Genomic DNA, 17628 nt, shown 5'->3' with positions numbered 1-17628 from the left:
TGTGCAGTGCCGGCCTTCATAGGTGCTCGCTAACAGGACTTTCCCGAACAGTCTGTTAAGGCTATACGGGGGATCTGTGTCTTTGGTACCCATTTATACAGCTGAGATATGGAATGCCTCGTCCCCGTCACAGGAACGTGGAATTTTCACCGGTGGGCCAGGGCTTCAATGCTCGGTTTAAGTGGAGACACCGATTAAACACGTGCTGCGGGATGGACAAAGGAGGGTGGATTTAAGAAAAGTTGGCCATAGGTTTTAACTGCTGCGCCCGGAGATCGAATCAAAGCGGCTACCTCTGGATTGCAGCAAGGCAAGTCCGGAGTGATGACCATTCCACACCTGCGGCAGTAAGTCCACCACTCTCATGGTGACGTTACATACATTAAAATTGCACATCGCATTTCCCGTGTAACTATAACATTAACCCCACGTGGCCCCATTCCGTTCCATATGACCACAAATGCCAACCCCCCCCCCCCCAATCTCTCCCCCCCCCCAGGCCTCCCCCCCACACTCCACCTCTTCCCGCCAACCGTGTGGTTATGAATCCCACGGTACGGTTGAATTCTCGGGGTGTCCACGTGGGGGCTTTTGGCTGTAATTGTTGGAGCGAAGTCCGGCCCCTCCCCCTCCTCTCTCTCTCTCTGAGATTGCAATGAGGGCTAAAAGCCACCGGCGGTCGGTGTGCATTTGCTGGCCGTCTGTCACGGAGAGGCAACGCGTTCCACTCTCGTCCCAACAAGCACACACATAAATAACTGAGCTCAGTCTTGGTACAAAGAAATATAGCTTTTTTTTTTGAACCGTCGCAAATGTAATGGCGCAGCTCTGCAATGACTTTTTTTCCTTGCACACAGTCAGTAACGACATCATTATTATTATATAAGTTGTAAAGGACTTTGGCGATGCGGTTCATTCGAAACCAGTACGGAACGTTGTTCTGCGGAATTAAATTGACAGCGCCACAACCGTAGAGTCTTCTTGAACGAAAACCCCTTCAGACAACAACGGTGAGTGCATCGATTGTATTGAAACGTGTTCATAGATTTTCATCTGGATTTGAAGCTTTCGTGACTGCAGGAATCCATACTCTTTGGTCTCTTTCGGTAAAGTCACGTAGGTAGAAAATAAAATAAAATACCTACGTGACTTTACCGAAAGAATCAAATAGTATGGATTCATAGATTTTATAGGAATATTGGGTACATGACTATATAACAATTATTATGGATAGGTGGTCGCTTGTACTGTGATGGTAGTGCCTTACTCCAATGCTCAAATCTCTACTTAAGGCGAGCAAGCGGTCTGGGAATTATCAAGTGTGAAATGAAGCCACGATTACAGATATAGAAACACGGAATGATAACGGTGCAAATTTAATAACGTTTTGGCGGTATTTTTTTAGATTTACGCCGTTTTCAGCTGTAAGGTCTGGATGCACACAGTCAGTAACGACATCATTAACCGCGTTATCCAGATTATAAGACGCCCACCGCACTCCCCTGTATTTTAAAACTAAAAGTTGGGGCGTGCGTCTTACAATCTGGGCTGTGTGAGTATGAGACACCAGATGTCGCCTACCTTTGTGTGGAGCGGTAGTGAAGCCGATGTTTACTATACACCGCACCAAGTACTCATTTGAGGCTGAGCCGACCTAAGGGAGGCCCAGGACCGGTTCAGATAATCGTCACTGGTGTTGGTTGCCACGAGCGGGAATCGAACTCGGGTCGCCGGGATTCGTAGTGTCAAGTCATTGCGACACCACTTCACCCCGAATGAGACGGCGGTGATATGATTTCACGAGCTGAAATAAGATGAACATCGTGTGTGTAGTATACAGTATATGTGAATAATAATAATAATGTGTGTAAGAGGAGCGGTGGTGCATTGGTTCATGTACTGCGCTAGGAACCCGGCGACCAGAATTCGAATCCCGGCCACGGTTAACATCCGTCGCGAGTGGCGTCTGAACGGGTGCTGATGGTCGTCTCCGCATCCAATGCGAATGATCGCGTAAAACCACACAGATGGCTTAGAATCGGAACTTCATTTTTCACGGAACGTTTTCCCCGAGGCCTTCCAAACCCTCGTCGGGCAGTGCAATGACGAAGTGCCGTGAGTGACCGTTCTCTGAACGTGTGTAAACGTGTACGTGCGTGAAGGAGGTAGGCAAGGAGTCCCATAGTTCATCTTATTCATCCGTACGGCTGCTGATGTCGATGCAGAGCAACGAGTTCAATTTCACATTCAGGCGGCCAAGCCAGCAGACAACCGAGCCAGGAGCAGTAGCGGCGTAGCTCATCATCATCATGATCATCATCGATGTGATGGTCTCATTCGTATTTCTGGATCGAGGCATTGCGTCGTTACGCGTTGCACGGTCTGTCCTGGATGACCGCAGTGGCACACCGCTGGATAGTTTGTTTGCTTTTATTTTCCATTTGTGCATCAGGTATCCGCGTCTGCCGTGATTCGTACTGATGCGGTTTAGGGTCGACCATAGCGTGGAGATATGGAGATGACAATGGGACGCGACTGGCACGGCGAGATGAGGCGAGATGAGAGGACACGAGTGAGTGACAGTGGCGGCGGTGACTTGACCCAGCGGTAGCGCGTTTGCCGCTTGGTGCAAAGGTCCGCGGTTCGAATCCATAGGCCGTCCTGGTTAATACCGCCGGTCGCTTCCCAGTGAAAGTTAAAGCTCCCTTGACGTTGTTCGACAAAGAGTCGGCTACGTGTGCCGGTGTCGTGACCCAAATGTGAAGATATTAATTGGTAAAATCTCGTAAGCAACATCACCACCGCCTTACTGACAGGCTACACCTGTCTGCACAACATATCGCCTTCGTGATAGCCTCCTTGCGTTGCGAGAATTAAGATGTGAGCGAATGCCAAATGTACTCAATTATCATGATCATTAAATTTGCGATACTTCAGAAGATCACGAGCATCGGTAGCAGTGGTAGAAGAAGCAAAGATAGGCAACTGAGACGGTACGAAAGGCAATGGAGGCAGCCTGCAGGCCATCAATATGCCGAACAGCTGTTAAAAATAGGCAAACACACTTGCCAATAACGCAATGGCCTTAAAAGTAAAAAAAAACATAATAGGTGACGTTTTGATCAACGACTCTGTCCATCATAGCACGTAAATGGAGACCGCCAGTAGAGAGACAGAGTAGACAATAAAAGTTGGAGACCGCACTTTGCACCATGTATGTGCTGGATGTTGAACTTTTTTCGCACCGTACGTAGCCACCCGTGATAATCGGGAGGTGCGGGGGTATGACATCAAACTAAACACAAAAAAGCAGTTTTAACAAAAAAATGCGTGCATAGCTCCAGTGGCTTCCTAACATCGGAAGAGCGTTCCAGACGGCCGCAGAAGTAGCTCATCTGAGAGCGCCGCGCGACGACTTTGATGATGATGATGATTCCGTGACCGCCGTCTTTATTAGATGAGCAGACAAACGCCGCCGCCGCAAGGATGACCGTGGGGGGGGGGCACTATGAGAATTACATGAAAACATTTGTCTTCCTACGTGCAGTTTATTTTTTAAGTGGCTAATGACTCGAATAGTTAGTTAGTTACTTAATAGTAGCGGGTGGGATTCTACCTCCAAGTTCTGATGATGACTTTGATCTCCACCCCAGATGTGGATCCTTGAACCAGCGACGATTTCTCTGTGCGAGAACTTCTCTCCCACGAAGACGGCAACAGCAGCAGAAACAATTTCCAGCGGAGCGTAATTTCAGATGGAGCTGTACAGGGCTGAGCTCTGGAAAATAGTTGGGGGGGGGGGTGCTTCAGAAAAAAAATCCGTGAGCAATTAAGTCCTGATTAATTAGAAGCCAGCTGCGGCTAATTGTTATCATTCATATCCAAGGCAACGTCGCTTTGTGCTTTGTAATTTTACAGCACGTCTGTCAATCCATTGCTGGATTGCGACCTCCACACATCGTGTGAGTCCTGGAGGTTTGACCATACTTCACCACGCTGGTCAGTGCAGGTTGGTAAAGAGGGAGGAGGGGAAGATATCACCTGCCGCTGATGTTAGTCGTAGTCGTGGATTGAACTCAGGATGCTAGGATAGCTCTTATTTATAGATATATAATTATACCAGAATCAGAATATGTATTTATACTGGGAGAATCCGATGAGCTATAAAGTTATTTTTCACAGATGCCCAGTAGTATATATATGGAGAGATAGTACATAGACCACAATATTGAATGTCGATGCCATATATCCGTGCGTGTGTATTTTATTTTGCCTTGTGTTGGAGATTGTACAGGGCGATCAACGTGTAGATACCCCAACTAAAATAACAGGGAGAAATAGCGACTGTAACACGTTGTCTCAAAGTCTCTACACGTATTCCACCCATCTCAATGCACTTTAATTAAATCCTTTATCACTCTCCTCTGCACGATATGGGAGCCATCGCATTCACGATATTCACTCAGCCGTTGAGAGCAAAAGATGGGTGGTTATAAATCAGAGCGGGGGTATCTTTAAATGTATGTTCAGCATGGAGCACCGTCGATATTAACGAGGACGTGAACAAGAAATGAGCAGAGCAGCTGAACACAAAAACCGTAACGTTTATTAAATCCTCCCTGCCACGATCTCTGTTCAACCAGCAGTCGTAAACACGTGGGAACACCACAACACGTCCGGCAGGCCAAAAAACACACCCTTGTCCAAACAGAGCCCTCTCTCTCTCTCTCCGTCGAGCTCCGTGGTGCGTTGACTTTGAGGCCCTTCCGCCAACAGGGGCTCTGGCGTGCGATTGCAGGGCTGCGCCTTGGTCTGCTCCAACCGGAGGTGCACGCGGGTTCCGTGGAGCGGTGAGCACCGCGCTACGAACCCGGCGACCCGGGTTCCATTCCCGCTGGCGGTCAACGCCGGTGACGGTGATCTGAACCGGTCCTGGGTCTCCCCTAGGTCGGCTCAGCCTCAAATTTGGTTACCCGGTGCGGTGCGTAAACATCGCCACTGGGGAGACAAAGGCGGCCGGGCGTGGTGTTGGCCACCCAACACCCTCGTGTGCCGTGCCGGCCTTCGTAGGCGCTGCTCGCTAAAAGCACTTGCCCCAATAGTCTGCTGCGGCTATACGGGGGGCCTTTGTCTTTGTGACTAAGTGCAGTCGGTCACTCGTAACGCCTGGGTAAGGTGGCTTTGCAAATGACGGCGATTATGGCATTCCAACCGAAAAATCGGGTGTCGTTTCTCATTAATAGCATTTCCAAACCGCAGACGTTCTCATTTTATATTACACTAGCGGGAAGTACCCGTCGTTGCCCGGGCGAAAAATAGATTTCAAAACCTCTCTTAAAAACATTACATCTACATACACAGATACTGTACTAAGCTATTGTGAAAGCGCGGTGGGCCCTTTGTCCATTTCTCCACCAACAAAATTACAAGAGGCTTGCAGGAGTCCAAAAAGTGATAGAAAGTGGGGGGTAAATAGTTGATCTAAAAGGTTTCCGAAAATTGTCAACCCACCCCCCTCAATTTTTTAAATCCTTTATATTAAGTTCGCTTGCTTGCTTAGGACCGTGCAAATCTTTAGGTCGTGTTTTAACCCACTTCCCGTGATCCAATCGAGCTGACATTTTGCACACAGACTCGTTGTGCGTGACAATGCATTTTCGTGAAAAAAACTTTTTCCAAAATTTTACACTGTTTAGGGAATTTAAAAAAAATATTTAATTACCAATTGTTTAATGCTGCCAGAGGACAAGATGACTCTAGCCGCCCCGATGCCATGCATATAAAGGATTTATAGTGAAAAACTTTGTTTTTACGGGTTTACTTGTTTTGTTTACCCCCGCGTAGGTATATATACCTACACACCCTACATACAACAGACTAAGTAGTATCTATTGACTCTGTAGTTGTATCTACTGACTGTACAGTAGTATCTACTGAGCCAGTAGTAGCTAATGACTGTATAGTAGTATTTACTCACCGTAGTGGTATATACTGACTGTTTTAGTATCTACTAACTCTATAATAGTATCTACCAACTCGATAGCAGTATCTACTATCACTACACCAGTGCATACTGACTATGGTGGGACCTGCTTTAACTAAAGCATTACATACCGACTGTAGTGGTACCTGCTATTCACTACAGCAGTGCATACTGACTGTGGTGGTATCTGCGATGACTACAGCAGTGCATACTGACTGTGGTGGGACTTGCTTTCACTACAGCAGTGCATACTGACTCTGGTGGGACTTGCTTTCACTACAGCAGTGCATACTGACTGTGGTGGTACCTGCTTTCACTGCGGTAGTACATTCTGACTTTATAGCAGTATATATCGACTCTATAGCACAAACTACTAACTTGACAGAGTGCCTACTAACTTGAGACCTAGTCCCGTGCAAAGCCCCTGGCCTCGCCTAGATTGCCCAGCCGGCGGAGGTGGCATCTTGGCAGGCTGGGCCGCTACACCCCCCCACCATCTCCCTGCCCGCTCTACAATAATAGTAGCTAAGCGCTATAATATTAGTATCTACCGACCCTATAGTAGTAAGTGCACACATTGGGGTGGGGGGGGGTTGGACAAGAGGACATGACACTTCGAAGCATTTACCTCAGCATTGTGTTTATTTTTTTGCATTTTTAACGTGAAAGATAATTCCCCCCTCCCCTCCCAACGAACGCGTGTGCGTTGTTAGGCGCAACCCCCGGTCAGCTTTGTCGCGCATGGGTGCTTTGGCGTGCACTGAGTGGCGTAAGGAAATCAATAAATAATAATAAATAGCACTAAATTGTTAATTTAACTACTTTAAAGTTGACGGATAGGAAAATGGAAGAGCGCTGGCTCGCCATGGGGTTTATGGCGTGGTACCTGGGAACTTATTTTTTTAAATGTAAACCCCACGGTTTGCAAGCCAAATCCTTCGCAAGTTTCTTACACAGACAGACAGACACACAGACAGACAGACAGACAAAAAATGACATTTATAGGTAAGATAGATGTTCAACTAAACCGTATGTCTGTGTTACTCCGTGTGGTGGTGGAGGTGGGGGAGGTAGCGTAGTGGTTAGCATGTCGCGCTAAGAACCCAGCAACTCCGGTTGGATTCCCACTCCCATGGCAAGATCAGTGGCGAATATCCGAACCAGGACCACTCCCAGCTCCACTTTGCCTTCAGCTAGTGCCCGATATAGTCAGTGCCGAATGAAGCTATTGTAGAGCCTGTAGCAGATGTTATAAAGGAGCCCTAAATAAAAACAACATAAATATTAAAACACGCATTTTTAACTTGCATAGTAAAGTAATTGTATTTTTTCATTTGCTATACAGCCAGTTAATTCGACAAATCGCTAACCTTAAACACCCAGTCGTTCGTAAAAGTTGAAGGCAGTATAGTACTATAGTAATTGAGCAAGTGCAGAATCACTGAACAGGAATTGATAGCTTGAAAGCATTTAGCGCGGAGCCCTTGAAAGTGCGGGGCCCGTAGCTACATATGTAGCTACTTTTGCTACTAGGATCATCCGGCACTTGGTGTAGTGTGTAAACATCGACCCTGGGGAAGACAGTTCAACATGTTTCGAACGCTCCATTTGTTCCTTGATCCACGTGTTCCTGCTCATGTCTCTCGGTGATTCCAAGAATGCATTGCTCCATGCTCAGCTTTTGTTCAATTTTCCTTTGTCATTGCGGATATTTCCAATGCACAGCAGGTAATATAAACTGATTGAAAACGTCCTTCTTTAGATATATTGGAATGTGGCTTTTCATTATCAAATTACATTTTATATCAGCACTCCATTCTGCTCTCGCCTTGCCTTTCGTTTTCATCATTGTGATCGCGGTCTGCCTTAAATAATTTCCCTGCATATGCACTCTCCGCTGCATATTTCATTTGTGTCTGCCCAGAGAATATCGATTCTGTTCATCTAACTCGTGCAAAACTTTTCCTTTCGTTCGCATTGATCTTCATCCTCCGCCCTTCTTGTTGAGTGAGCTCTTCAATCATTTCCTCTATTTCCTTTCCATTGGTTCATTACAATACGACCGCGTTGACTCACGTGCAATGTTTCTTTCTTCCACATTTTCCCAACAGGATGGCAGACGTCTCGCGCCACCAACTACGGCGGCGGCCGCGAACACCTGAACATCGGAAATAGCGGCGGTCCGTCAATGCAAATGTGTGTTTAGTTCTTATTTGTGGTCGGAGGGTGTAACAACAAAAAAGGCCAGTGAAATCTCTCGAAGTACGAAGCAGAAAGAACGCGGAGACAACTGTGGCGGCATTTTCACGCGGGAGAATCAACTGCGAGCGCGTCTGTGGTGACAAACGTAAACCTGGACCCCAGCGGTTTGAGCCAGAGGCTGAGCGCCAGCAGACTAGATGGCAACGACCGGGCTCTCCTGTAGAGAACAACATCAAGTCTCAATCTTCTGCCGGCGGGGTAACGATGACAGCTTACTTTGGAATGAACAGCGACCAATGAACATTTGTCCACCGGGAAAATCCGACGGACTGTCAACCGGCGCTTTGTACTGTCACTTACCGGAGAGCAAAGTGAAGGGTGACATTCGTCAGTGATGCCGTGGACTCTTGAGAAAGGGAGTGGAGTCTCGGCAGGGCATATCCACACTCTGCGCACGCAGCGATGTAATTGCTATGAAGACTTAGATGGGAAGTTTGCGCGACATCCGGCACAGAGCCCAGATCTAGCCCCTTGGGAATCTCATCTTGTTAGGAGCTCTGAAAAAAGCTCTACCTGGAAGCGGGTTTGACAGGAGAAGAGAATGTGAAAGCAGTGTTTGCAGTCATGACTTTGGGACCATCAGGAGGCGTGTGGGCCTCTGGTAGAAATGTATTTCAGAAGAGGGTGCAATCAAAGGTTCAGTTAAAATTAATGCATTTCCTTTATTAAAACACCATCTTGTATATCGGTACGAGCTAGCAAACAGGAGCTATGAAAATCAGCTACGCTCTCAACCACACTTCCTCCAGCTTGGGCTTCACCCTGGGATACATTGACACAGCAGCAGCAGCAGCAGCCACTCAAAGCACCAACATCTCCCACCACCAACACCATCAGCCCGGGCCGTCGTTGCTCTACCAGACCGCGACTTCCTCGGCGCTGGGTGCCCTCATCGCCTGCTCCATCGCGGGCAACGCCTTCGTGCTCGCCGCCATCTACCTGGAGCGCTCCCTGCAGACCGTGGCCAACTACCTGATCGGCTCCCTGGCCGTCACGGACCTGCTGGTGTCCGTGCTCGTGCTGCCCGTGGCCGCGCTCTACCAGGTGCTGGGCCGCTGGACCTTGGGCCAGGCCGTGTGCGACGCCTTCATCGCGCTCGACGTCCTGTGCTGCACCTCCTCCATCCTGCACCTGTGCGCCATCGCGCTCGACCGTTACTGGGCCATCACGGACTCCGTGGAGTACATGAACAAGAGGACGCCCCGCCGAGCGGCGCTCATGATCGCCATCACCTGGGTCGTGGGATTCTCCATCTCCATCCCGCCCATGCTGGGATGGAGGCAGGCGGAGGACAGGGCCGACCCAGACGCCTGCAACATCAGCCAGCACCTGGGCTACACGATCTACTCCACATTCGGCGCCTTCTACATCCCGCTGGTGCTCATGCTGGTGCTGTACGGGAAGATCTTCAGCGCGGCCAGGTTCAGAATTCGGAAGAACGTTGCGTTTAAGTCGGCGTCGCACACGGACAACGACTCTGCCGATGGCCCCATCGCTGTGACGGCTCGCAGCTCCGAGCCAGCGACTCTGCTGATTGTCGCACAGGTGTCGGAAGAACGGACGAGCGATGGGCCAGAGGGTTTGCTTCTGCCGATTGTCATCAGGGATAGGGAGGAGACAGACGGTGATGGTGGTGGTGGCGGCGGCGGGAGGGTCGGCCAGGAACGGAAACGCAGCCACGATCAGCATCATCAGCACCATCATCAGCACCATCATCATCATCATGACAGTCACACCCAACAGTGCGGTCATGAGCACAGAGATAGTCAGCAGTCTCATCACGGACATCATCGTCACCATCATCAGCATCATCACCACCATCGTCACCATCAACATCATCTCCACCGCAGCAGTCAACGACCAGAGCAGCAGCATCTTCAGCAGCAGCAGGAGCAGAATTCTTCGGACCAGCAGCAACAAAGTCATGGTCATCAACATCAGCAGAAATCTCATCACCAGCATCGTCAACATAAATCTCAGAGTAATCATTGCCATGTGCAGCAGCAGCAAGAGCAGAAACAGCAGCAGCTAGATCAGCAACATCATCACCATCATCGTCGTCATCATCACCATCATCATCGCCGCCAGCAACATCATGATGATGATCATCAGCAGTCTCAAGATCATCAGCAGCATAAACATCAGCAAAGGACTGGTGACCGTGATCAGAAACAGCATCGTGGTCATCACAGTTGTCATCATCATCAGCATCATGAGCAGCTACAACTGCAATCTGCAGACAATCGGCAGCAATCAGCTGATCATCATCAGCAGCAACATAAGCAATCTACAAACAATAATGATGATGCCGATCAGCAGTATCGTCATCAGCAGCAGCAATCTACAGAAACTCAACAGCAGAAATCTACAGTGCATGAGGGGCAGCAACAGAAACCTGCAGATCAGCAGCAGCAACAGCAGCAACAGCATCAACAACGACCTGCAGACGAACCTCACCACCACCAACAACAACAGCAGCAGCCACAGCAACAACAACAGCAACTCGAGAACAACCAACAGCCTCCCGACCACCAGAAAACACTCGGTCCATCGCAGGACCTCCAAGCCAAGCAGGTGATGGACCGCGCCCAGATGCACCGGATGAGAAGCGCCATGGCACGAGAGCGCAAGGCGGTGAAGACGCTGGGCATCATCATGGGCTCGTTCGTGCTGTGTTGGCTGCCCTTCTTCGTCGTGGCGCTGGTGGTGCCGTTCTGCGGACCGTTCTGCGAGCTGCCCCCGATCCTCATGGCCCTCATCACGTGGCTCGGCTACTCCAACTCCCTGCTCAATCCCGTCATCTACGCCTACTTCAATCGGGACTTTCAGAACGCCTTCAAGAAGATCGCCAGGTGCCGGTGCTGCAGAGGGAGGTATTGAGGTGGCCTGGGGTGGCTGTGGTTGCGACCTGTCCCGGTTTGAATTATAATGTGTATTTTTACTGGGGGAATCCGATGAGCTGTAAGGCTTTTTTTCACAGATGTCCAGTAGTTTCACAGATGAATACTTGTCAACCCCTTATCAGTGCTGACCGTATTACAGACCAGTTCATCAAGTCACAGGGTCACTGTGTGTGTATTGCTACCAATGATGTGCCGACATTAGAATTGCTTTGAACTTTTGATTTCGCTTTACAATTCACAATCGCATTTATAAACCAGAATGTAAATCACCAAGGTGAATAAACATGGAATGTTTGGCAACATCCGGGCATGGCTGGTGGTAAAACAGTCAAGAGAAGGATTTAAATTCACAAGGAGGGATCCTCCGAAACTATAATAGCCTCAGCCGCCACCCCCCCCCCCCCCTCAAACTTAATCCGGCCTTGGGAACACAGTGAGTGGTTCTGGGATCAGAGCTCCATGCTCTGCCCCTGAGAGTCTGGGTTTGAATCTGGGTTCGAATTCGGCCTCTCAGCCACGCGTGATTAAGCCAGGTTATCAAGTCCACCAATGACTGCAGGGAAGAAAAGAAAACCCCCCCATTGTGTTCAATTAAAATCTTCACGAAATTTCATCTCTGAGCATTAAACAAAGACGAAGACCCCCCGTATAGCCTTAACATACTTTAGGGGCAAGTGCTGTTAGCGAGCACCTATGAAGGCCGGCACGGCACACGAAGAGATGGGTGACCAGCACCACGCCCAGTCGCATTTGTTTTCCCAGTGGCGATGTTTACACATTGCACCAGGTACTCATTTGAGGCCGAGTCGAACTAGGGGAGGCTGGTATTGGTCGTGAGCGGGAATCGAACTTGGGACGCCGGTGTCGTAACGCAGCGCACTAATCGCCGCACTGCCAGCTCTGTACGCAACTATTTTGGGGCATTTGTAGAATAGTGGCGGATAAATAAGACTCTTGACGTGACTGCAGCAGTAGTTCTGTGACTTGGCATCAACCTCCAGGGCCGTGATGGACTTGTGACTGCCAGACTTCGGGATGTTAACATCTTTCCTCACACAATCCGTGATGGCGATGGCACAAGTGGGGTACAGTGTGATTATCGAGGGTTAGGGGGGGGGAAACAACAACATCAAAATGAGATGGTCATTCCAGTGACATGGGGCGAGTCCTGGGGTTTGAATCTCGGTTGAAGTCACTCATTACCTTAAGTCTCCTGGAGGTGATGGTCTTGGCCCGGTCAGCGGCGACTCAAGTCAAAGCACCCTTCTCCATTGGTGTCCTTAAGCCAGTGATGGAAATTCCACGTTACTATGGTTGAGCCCAGTCTGTCCACAAGACGAGAATTGTCTAAGACTCCGAAACAGAAAATACTGCTGACATTCTGTGTTCGAATTCGGGGTTTAGCCGCATCGACATGAAACTGGCTTCTCGAGTGTTGAGAGTTGATGATCTCGGTCAGCCCGGTTACCAGTTACTGCACAAAACAATTCTAAAATCTGTTTTTCGTACTCTTTGGTTCTTTCGGTAAAGTCACGTAGGTAGAAATAGAATGAAATAAAACAAATCACGACCTTTCGATCGCAACACAAGCAATCTTCATCAGGTGGAACAACCACAGCAAGAAATTGCTGAAGTAGGCCTGAATTAGGCCTGAACGTCGTGATTTGTTTTATTTAATTGTATTTCTACCTACATTACTTTACCGAAAGAACCAAAGAGTATGGACTCCTGCAGTCACGAAAGCTTCAAATCAAGATCTGTTTTTCACTTAAATACCCCTACCCCAGATGTAACTCCGAAACATTTATAAGCATGTGGGAAGCCTGGTAGGACTGGTAGGTTAACGAGTGCCACAGAGTCATACACAGTGCTACCGTCTATGCAGTGCCGGATTAAGCTAGTGCGGGGCCTGTAGCATACGTTATAAAGGGGCCCTTAACATACATAAAGGGGCCCTAAACATACATGAATATTAAAACACACATTTTTAACTTGCATAGTGAAGTAATTGTATTTTTTCATTTGCTAAAGAGCCAGATAATACGACAAATCTCTAACCTTAAACACCCCGTCGTTCATAAAAAGTTGAGGGCAGTATAGTACTATAGTAATAAAGCAAGTGCAGAATCACTGAACCGTAATTGATAACTTGAAAGCATTTAGCGCAGGGCCCTTGAAAGTGTGGGGCTCGTAGCATCTGTAGCTACTTTTGCTACGAGGATAATCCGGCACTGCATCTATGTGAACCACTCAACAAAATTCGTCAATAACAATGCCCCCTCCCTCCTTTACGTCACACATGTGAACACCTGGGACCTTGTATTTACCCTTCCTGGCAATAAAACAGAAGGTACGCCTTTTGGTGTCATCTGGTCCAACACCAATGTAGACTAGGCTCTAAGGAAAGCTGTCTCGGGTGTGGACCAATCAACTTCATGGACAGTGCATATCATTATCATCATCAGAGTTGTTTCTTTTTGTTTGCATTTTGACTACTTGTGTTGTGGTTATTGCAAACATGATGCCTTGTATAAAGGTGTCGGTTTTGTACCAGTTTAAAGGGTAAAAACCTACTACTAAAACAGAAGGTGTTAAGATGTTCAAACACCAAATAGAAAAATGTTGCAAGGAATCAAGTCTGCATTAACCACACGTACTTGTGGTGAACATGAAAACAAACACGCTCTGATTATATATGGCATTGTCTTTGCAACCGATTGGCCTACACCTGTTTTATTGCCAGAAAGGGTTAAACGTATTATTATTTTTTCATACTTTTATACTGGCAAAAAAGGTCCCATGTTGTCGCTGCTCATCCCTAGCTATGAATGCCCTGACAGTGGCATTGTCTTTGTGCTGTTCACCTTTTGGCGTTCTCTGGTCTGACACTGGTGAGACTAGGCCCTAAAGAAAGCTGTCTCTGGTGTGGACCAGTCAGATTCAAAGACAAGGCATTATATGCTATACTCTTTGGTTATTTCGGTAAAATCACGTAGGTACAGAATAAAATAAATCACGACGTTTCGGGCGCAACACAAGCGTCCGTCATCAGGTGGGAAAGCATGGTCTGCTGCTGAGGCAGACTGTTTTAAAAAGGTTTGAAATGGGTGTAGCCCAAAGGTTATAAAGAAGTGGCCGGGGCTAGTGATGTTAATGTGAGAAATTAGCATGTAACTGTAAGAAAGAAGAGCGGCCTCCTCAACGAGGGCACGGAAGTGGCTATGTTAATGTGAGAGATTAGCATGATGTTAATGTGAGAAATTAGAGGGCACGGAAGTGGCTATGTTAATGTGAGAGATTAGCATGATAATGTGAGAAATTAGAGGGCACGGAAGTGGCTATGTTAATGTGAGAGATTAGCATTAACATAGCCACTTCCGTGCCCTCGTTGAGGAGTCCGCTCTTCTTTCTTACAGTTACATGCTAATTTCTCACATTAACATTGCTAGCCCCGGCCACTTCTTTATAACCCTTGAGCTACACCCATTTCAAACCTTTTAAAAACAGTCTGACTCAGCAGCAGACCATGCTTTCCCACCTCATGACGGACGCTTGTGTTGCGCCCGAAACGTCGTGATTTATTTTATTTTCTACCTACGTGACTTTACCGAAAGAACCAAAGAGTATGGATTCCTGCTGTCACGAAAGCTTCAAATCAAGATTGCATTATATACTATCAGAGCATGTCTGTTTGCTTGTTCACCGCAAGTACGCGTGGTGAATGCAATACTTGATTCCTCGCAAAATCTTTCTATTTGGTGTTTGAACATCTCAACACAACTCCAGTTTTATCGCCAGAAAGGGTAAAACATGTTCTTTTTTTGTAACAATGTGAACATCTGTGTGTGTGTGTGTGCCCCCTGGTTGGGAACAACATCGTTCCCTTCGGCGGCGGCGACGTCTTTAACGTTTCCTTTGAACCGAGGGCGTTTCGCAGGGATGCCGACGTGATGGGCTGATGGGGGAAACTCCCCGTGGACTGGCCTAGAGAGGGAGTGGTGCTACAGCAGAGGGTCGACTGTTCAGTGCAAACTACGGTCACACGTACCGGTAACTCTCAAGAAGGGGCACTGCAGGAGGTGAACATGTACCCCCTTCTCAGGAGCGTAACGAGTGTGGGGGGCAGGCAGGGGGTGCCTTGCCCCCCCCCTCCGCCTGGTGTACAAAGCTACGAGTTGGGGGGCCCCCTCGGCAACCACCACGATGACATTTGTTTTCAGCAACAGTGTCAAAGAACAACAAACTGATTTGAAACGCGGTTTAATGCATTGTTGTTAAAATGCTTTCGTTTACGTTCAACGTTTTATATGAATGTACAGTAATTAGAGTGGTAACGTAACATTGCAAAGAGGCACTACTACGGAGCTGGTAGTGGCTGCATTTTGCGAAGACGGAGCGCCCCCTACAGCGTTAAATGTTCGAGACCGTGAGCGTGTTGATGCGATTAGGCCGTGATATAGAATAGCCGAGGTGCGACCGTGCGAGACAAATCAAATATTGGGGCTCCACCTAAGCGATTGCAATATCACCCGAGCTGATAATGTAGCTACGACGCCACTGCCCATACTGACAGACTAATTGCCCAGTTGGCAGGACAGTGCTACGTCACCTTGGTGCTATACAGGGACAGCTGTCATCGAAAAGAAAACTGCATCTGAGCACTGGAATGATTAAGATGATGTGTAAGGCACTCTGAGATGTTGGGGCATTTAAGCCACCTATTGAATGCCAATTCTCAACCTTGACCGTCATGTTTGACATATATTTTAAATCCACTTGTATTTGTGTGTTGATGGAAACGTGGAGAAGGTCGCACTCATCCCGAACTGCCTGCCAGTGCCTTCCACGTGTCTCCGCAGCTCGGGACTCGCTCGTGGGGAAAGTGATTTCCTCTCGTGCTGATGAAGCGACGTGAGATTTGAGTGGTTTTGAGGAACGAGGCGAAGAGTTCTTCCGGCTAGGGATTAAATCCTTGTGGCATCAATGATGATGATGATGGGGGTGATGATGATGGTGAGGATGATGGACCATATGCAATGCATTTCAAGTGGTCTGTGCAGAGAAATAATACAGATTCACCAAGGCCCGCTCACTGCTTTTTGTATAAGGACAAATTATTTCCCATCAGTAAAAAACATATATACGTACAATATACAAAAAAGTAAAATAATCCACTATAATCTTAATTTTAGAACTTTCGTGACTGCAGGAATTATTATTTGTTTCTTTCGGTTAAGTCACGTCTAAAGATAAAATAATAAATTAAATTAAATAATTATTTTATCTTTAGACGTGACTTAACCGAAAGAAACAAATAATAATTCCTGCAGTCACGAAAGTTCTAAAATTAAGATTGAACCACTTCTACGGGGAAGTTTTAAACTTATCTTCTTTTTTCTCTCTCTCTGACTACTTGTTCTCTCTGCCTGTGTCCTCTCTTTGGAATGTTCACACTTAAATTCTAACGTAGCAATCTTTGAAATACGTAATCAACCAGGCTATGCGTTAATTGTGTGTTGACCGACCCTCTGTGTTGTATTACATTACATTTCGATATTTTACTAGGTTATTTAATTTTAGTGTGTCCTTCTCCTGATTTTCAGGCTTGCTTGCCGTGTCATCGCACTTGCAGCACCACGTTTTGTTGTCCACTCATTGACATGCTATTTTTTTCTCTAACCCCCCTCCCTCTCTCTGCGTCCGCCCTCCTCTGTCTATTTAAGGCCACCCCACAGAGACGACCACCTCTCTCTGTTACCTGTGTTGCTCTCTCTATGTATCTTGGTGATATCTGTCTGCTAATATGTCTGTCTATAGTTTTCTGGTTAGATTTTATGTCGCTATTTCATTATACCTGATGATGATTGCTTGTGTTGCAATCGAAACGTCGTATTCTATTATTTAATTTAATTTATTATTTTATCTTTAGGCGTGACTTAACCGAAAGAAACAAATAATAATCCACTATACATAGTCCTGTTTTTGTTTACTGGATATTTCTATCAGTAATTTTAATAGGTTTAGGGCTAATGTTGTTTAGCAATATTTTATCTGTCAAACATTAATGCACTTAACCTATACCGTGATGCGATATGTGTGGTGGCATAAAAATGTCCAATTTTAAAACCTTTTAGGTGCCCGTTTGTCAACCTTGTATCGGACATTGATGCGTGCATATGCTGTCTATGTGCTAATGTACATTGATGCGTTGCGAAGATTGCTTTTCAAATCAAACGCAGTGTTGTTGATTGTATTTTGGAGTGTGTGTACAATCGTGTGGGGATCGGCAGCACACTGCACTACGAACCCGGCTATGCGAGTTCAATTCCCGCTCACGGCCAACATTTGTGTGGGAAATCCGAACCGGTCTTGGACTTGCACTGAGTCGACTCAGCCTTCAATGAGTACCTTGTGCGGTGTATAAACACCAGCACTGGGGAGACAAAGACGCCTGGGTATGGTGTTGGCCACCCATCCCAT

At 47.3% G+C, this 17628-nt stretch overlaps 1 protein-coding gene across 5 annotated transcripts; it reads left to right on the top strand.

Moving 5' to 3' along the window:
* Positions 1 to 668: 668 nt before the first annotated feature.
* Positions 669 to 13772, top strand: LOC144945930 (5-hydroxytryptamine receptor 1A-alpha-like). Of its 5 annotated transcripts, none has more exons than XM_078874584.1 (2): positions 669 to 1010; positions 8103 to 13772. In XM_078874584.1, the coding sequence occupies exon 2, from the start codon at positions 8957 to 8959 to the stop codon at positions 11123 to 11125; it is 2169 nt and encodes a 722-aa protein (XP_078730710.1). In that variant the 5' UTR covers positions 669 to 1010; positions 8103 to 8956; the 3' UTR covers positions 11126 to 13772. The 5 variants fall into 5 exon arrangements, with proteins under 5 accessions (XP_078730710.1, XP_078730709.1, XP_078730711.1 ...); XM_078874583.1 differs by having other exon boundaries at positions 8095 to 13772; XM_078874585.1 differs by lacking the exon at positions 669 to 1010 and adding an exon at positions 2505 to 2553.
* The last annotated feature ends 3856 nt before the right edge of the window (positions 13773 to 17628 follow it).

Source organism: Lampetra fluviatilis, chromosome 39, assembly GCF_964198595.1.
Source record: "Lampetra fluviatilis chromosome 39, kcLamFluv1.1, whole genome shotgun sequence".
In the NCBI taxonomy this organism is placed as follows: domain Eukaryota; kingdom Metazoa; phylum Chordata; class Hyperoartia; order Petromyzontiformes; family Petromyzontidae; genus Lampetra; species Lampetra fluviatilis.
The sequence above is the reverse complement of the archived record's forward strand: the minus strand, read 5'-3'. Positions and strand labels throughout refer to the sequence as shown.

What these genes read in the sequence shown, in the direction of transcription:
- LOC144945930 (XM_078874584.1), top strand. Translation starts at nt 8,957, where the DNA reads ATGAAAATCAGCTACGCTCTCAACCACACTTCCTCCAGCTTGGGCTTC.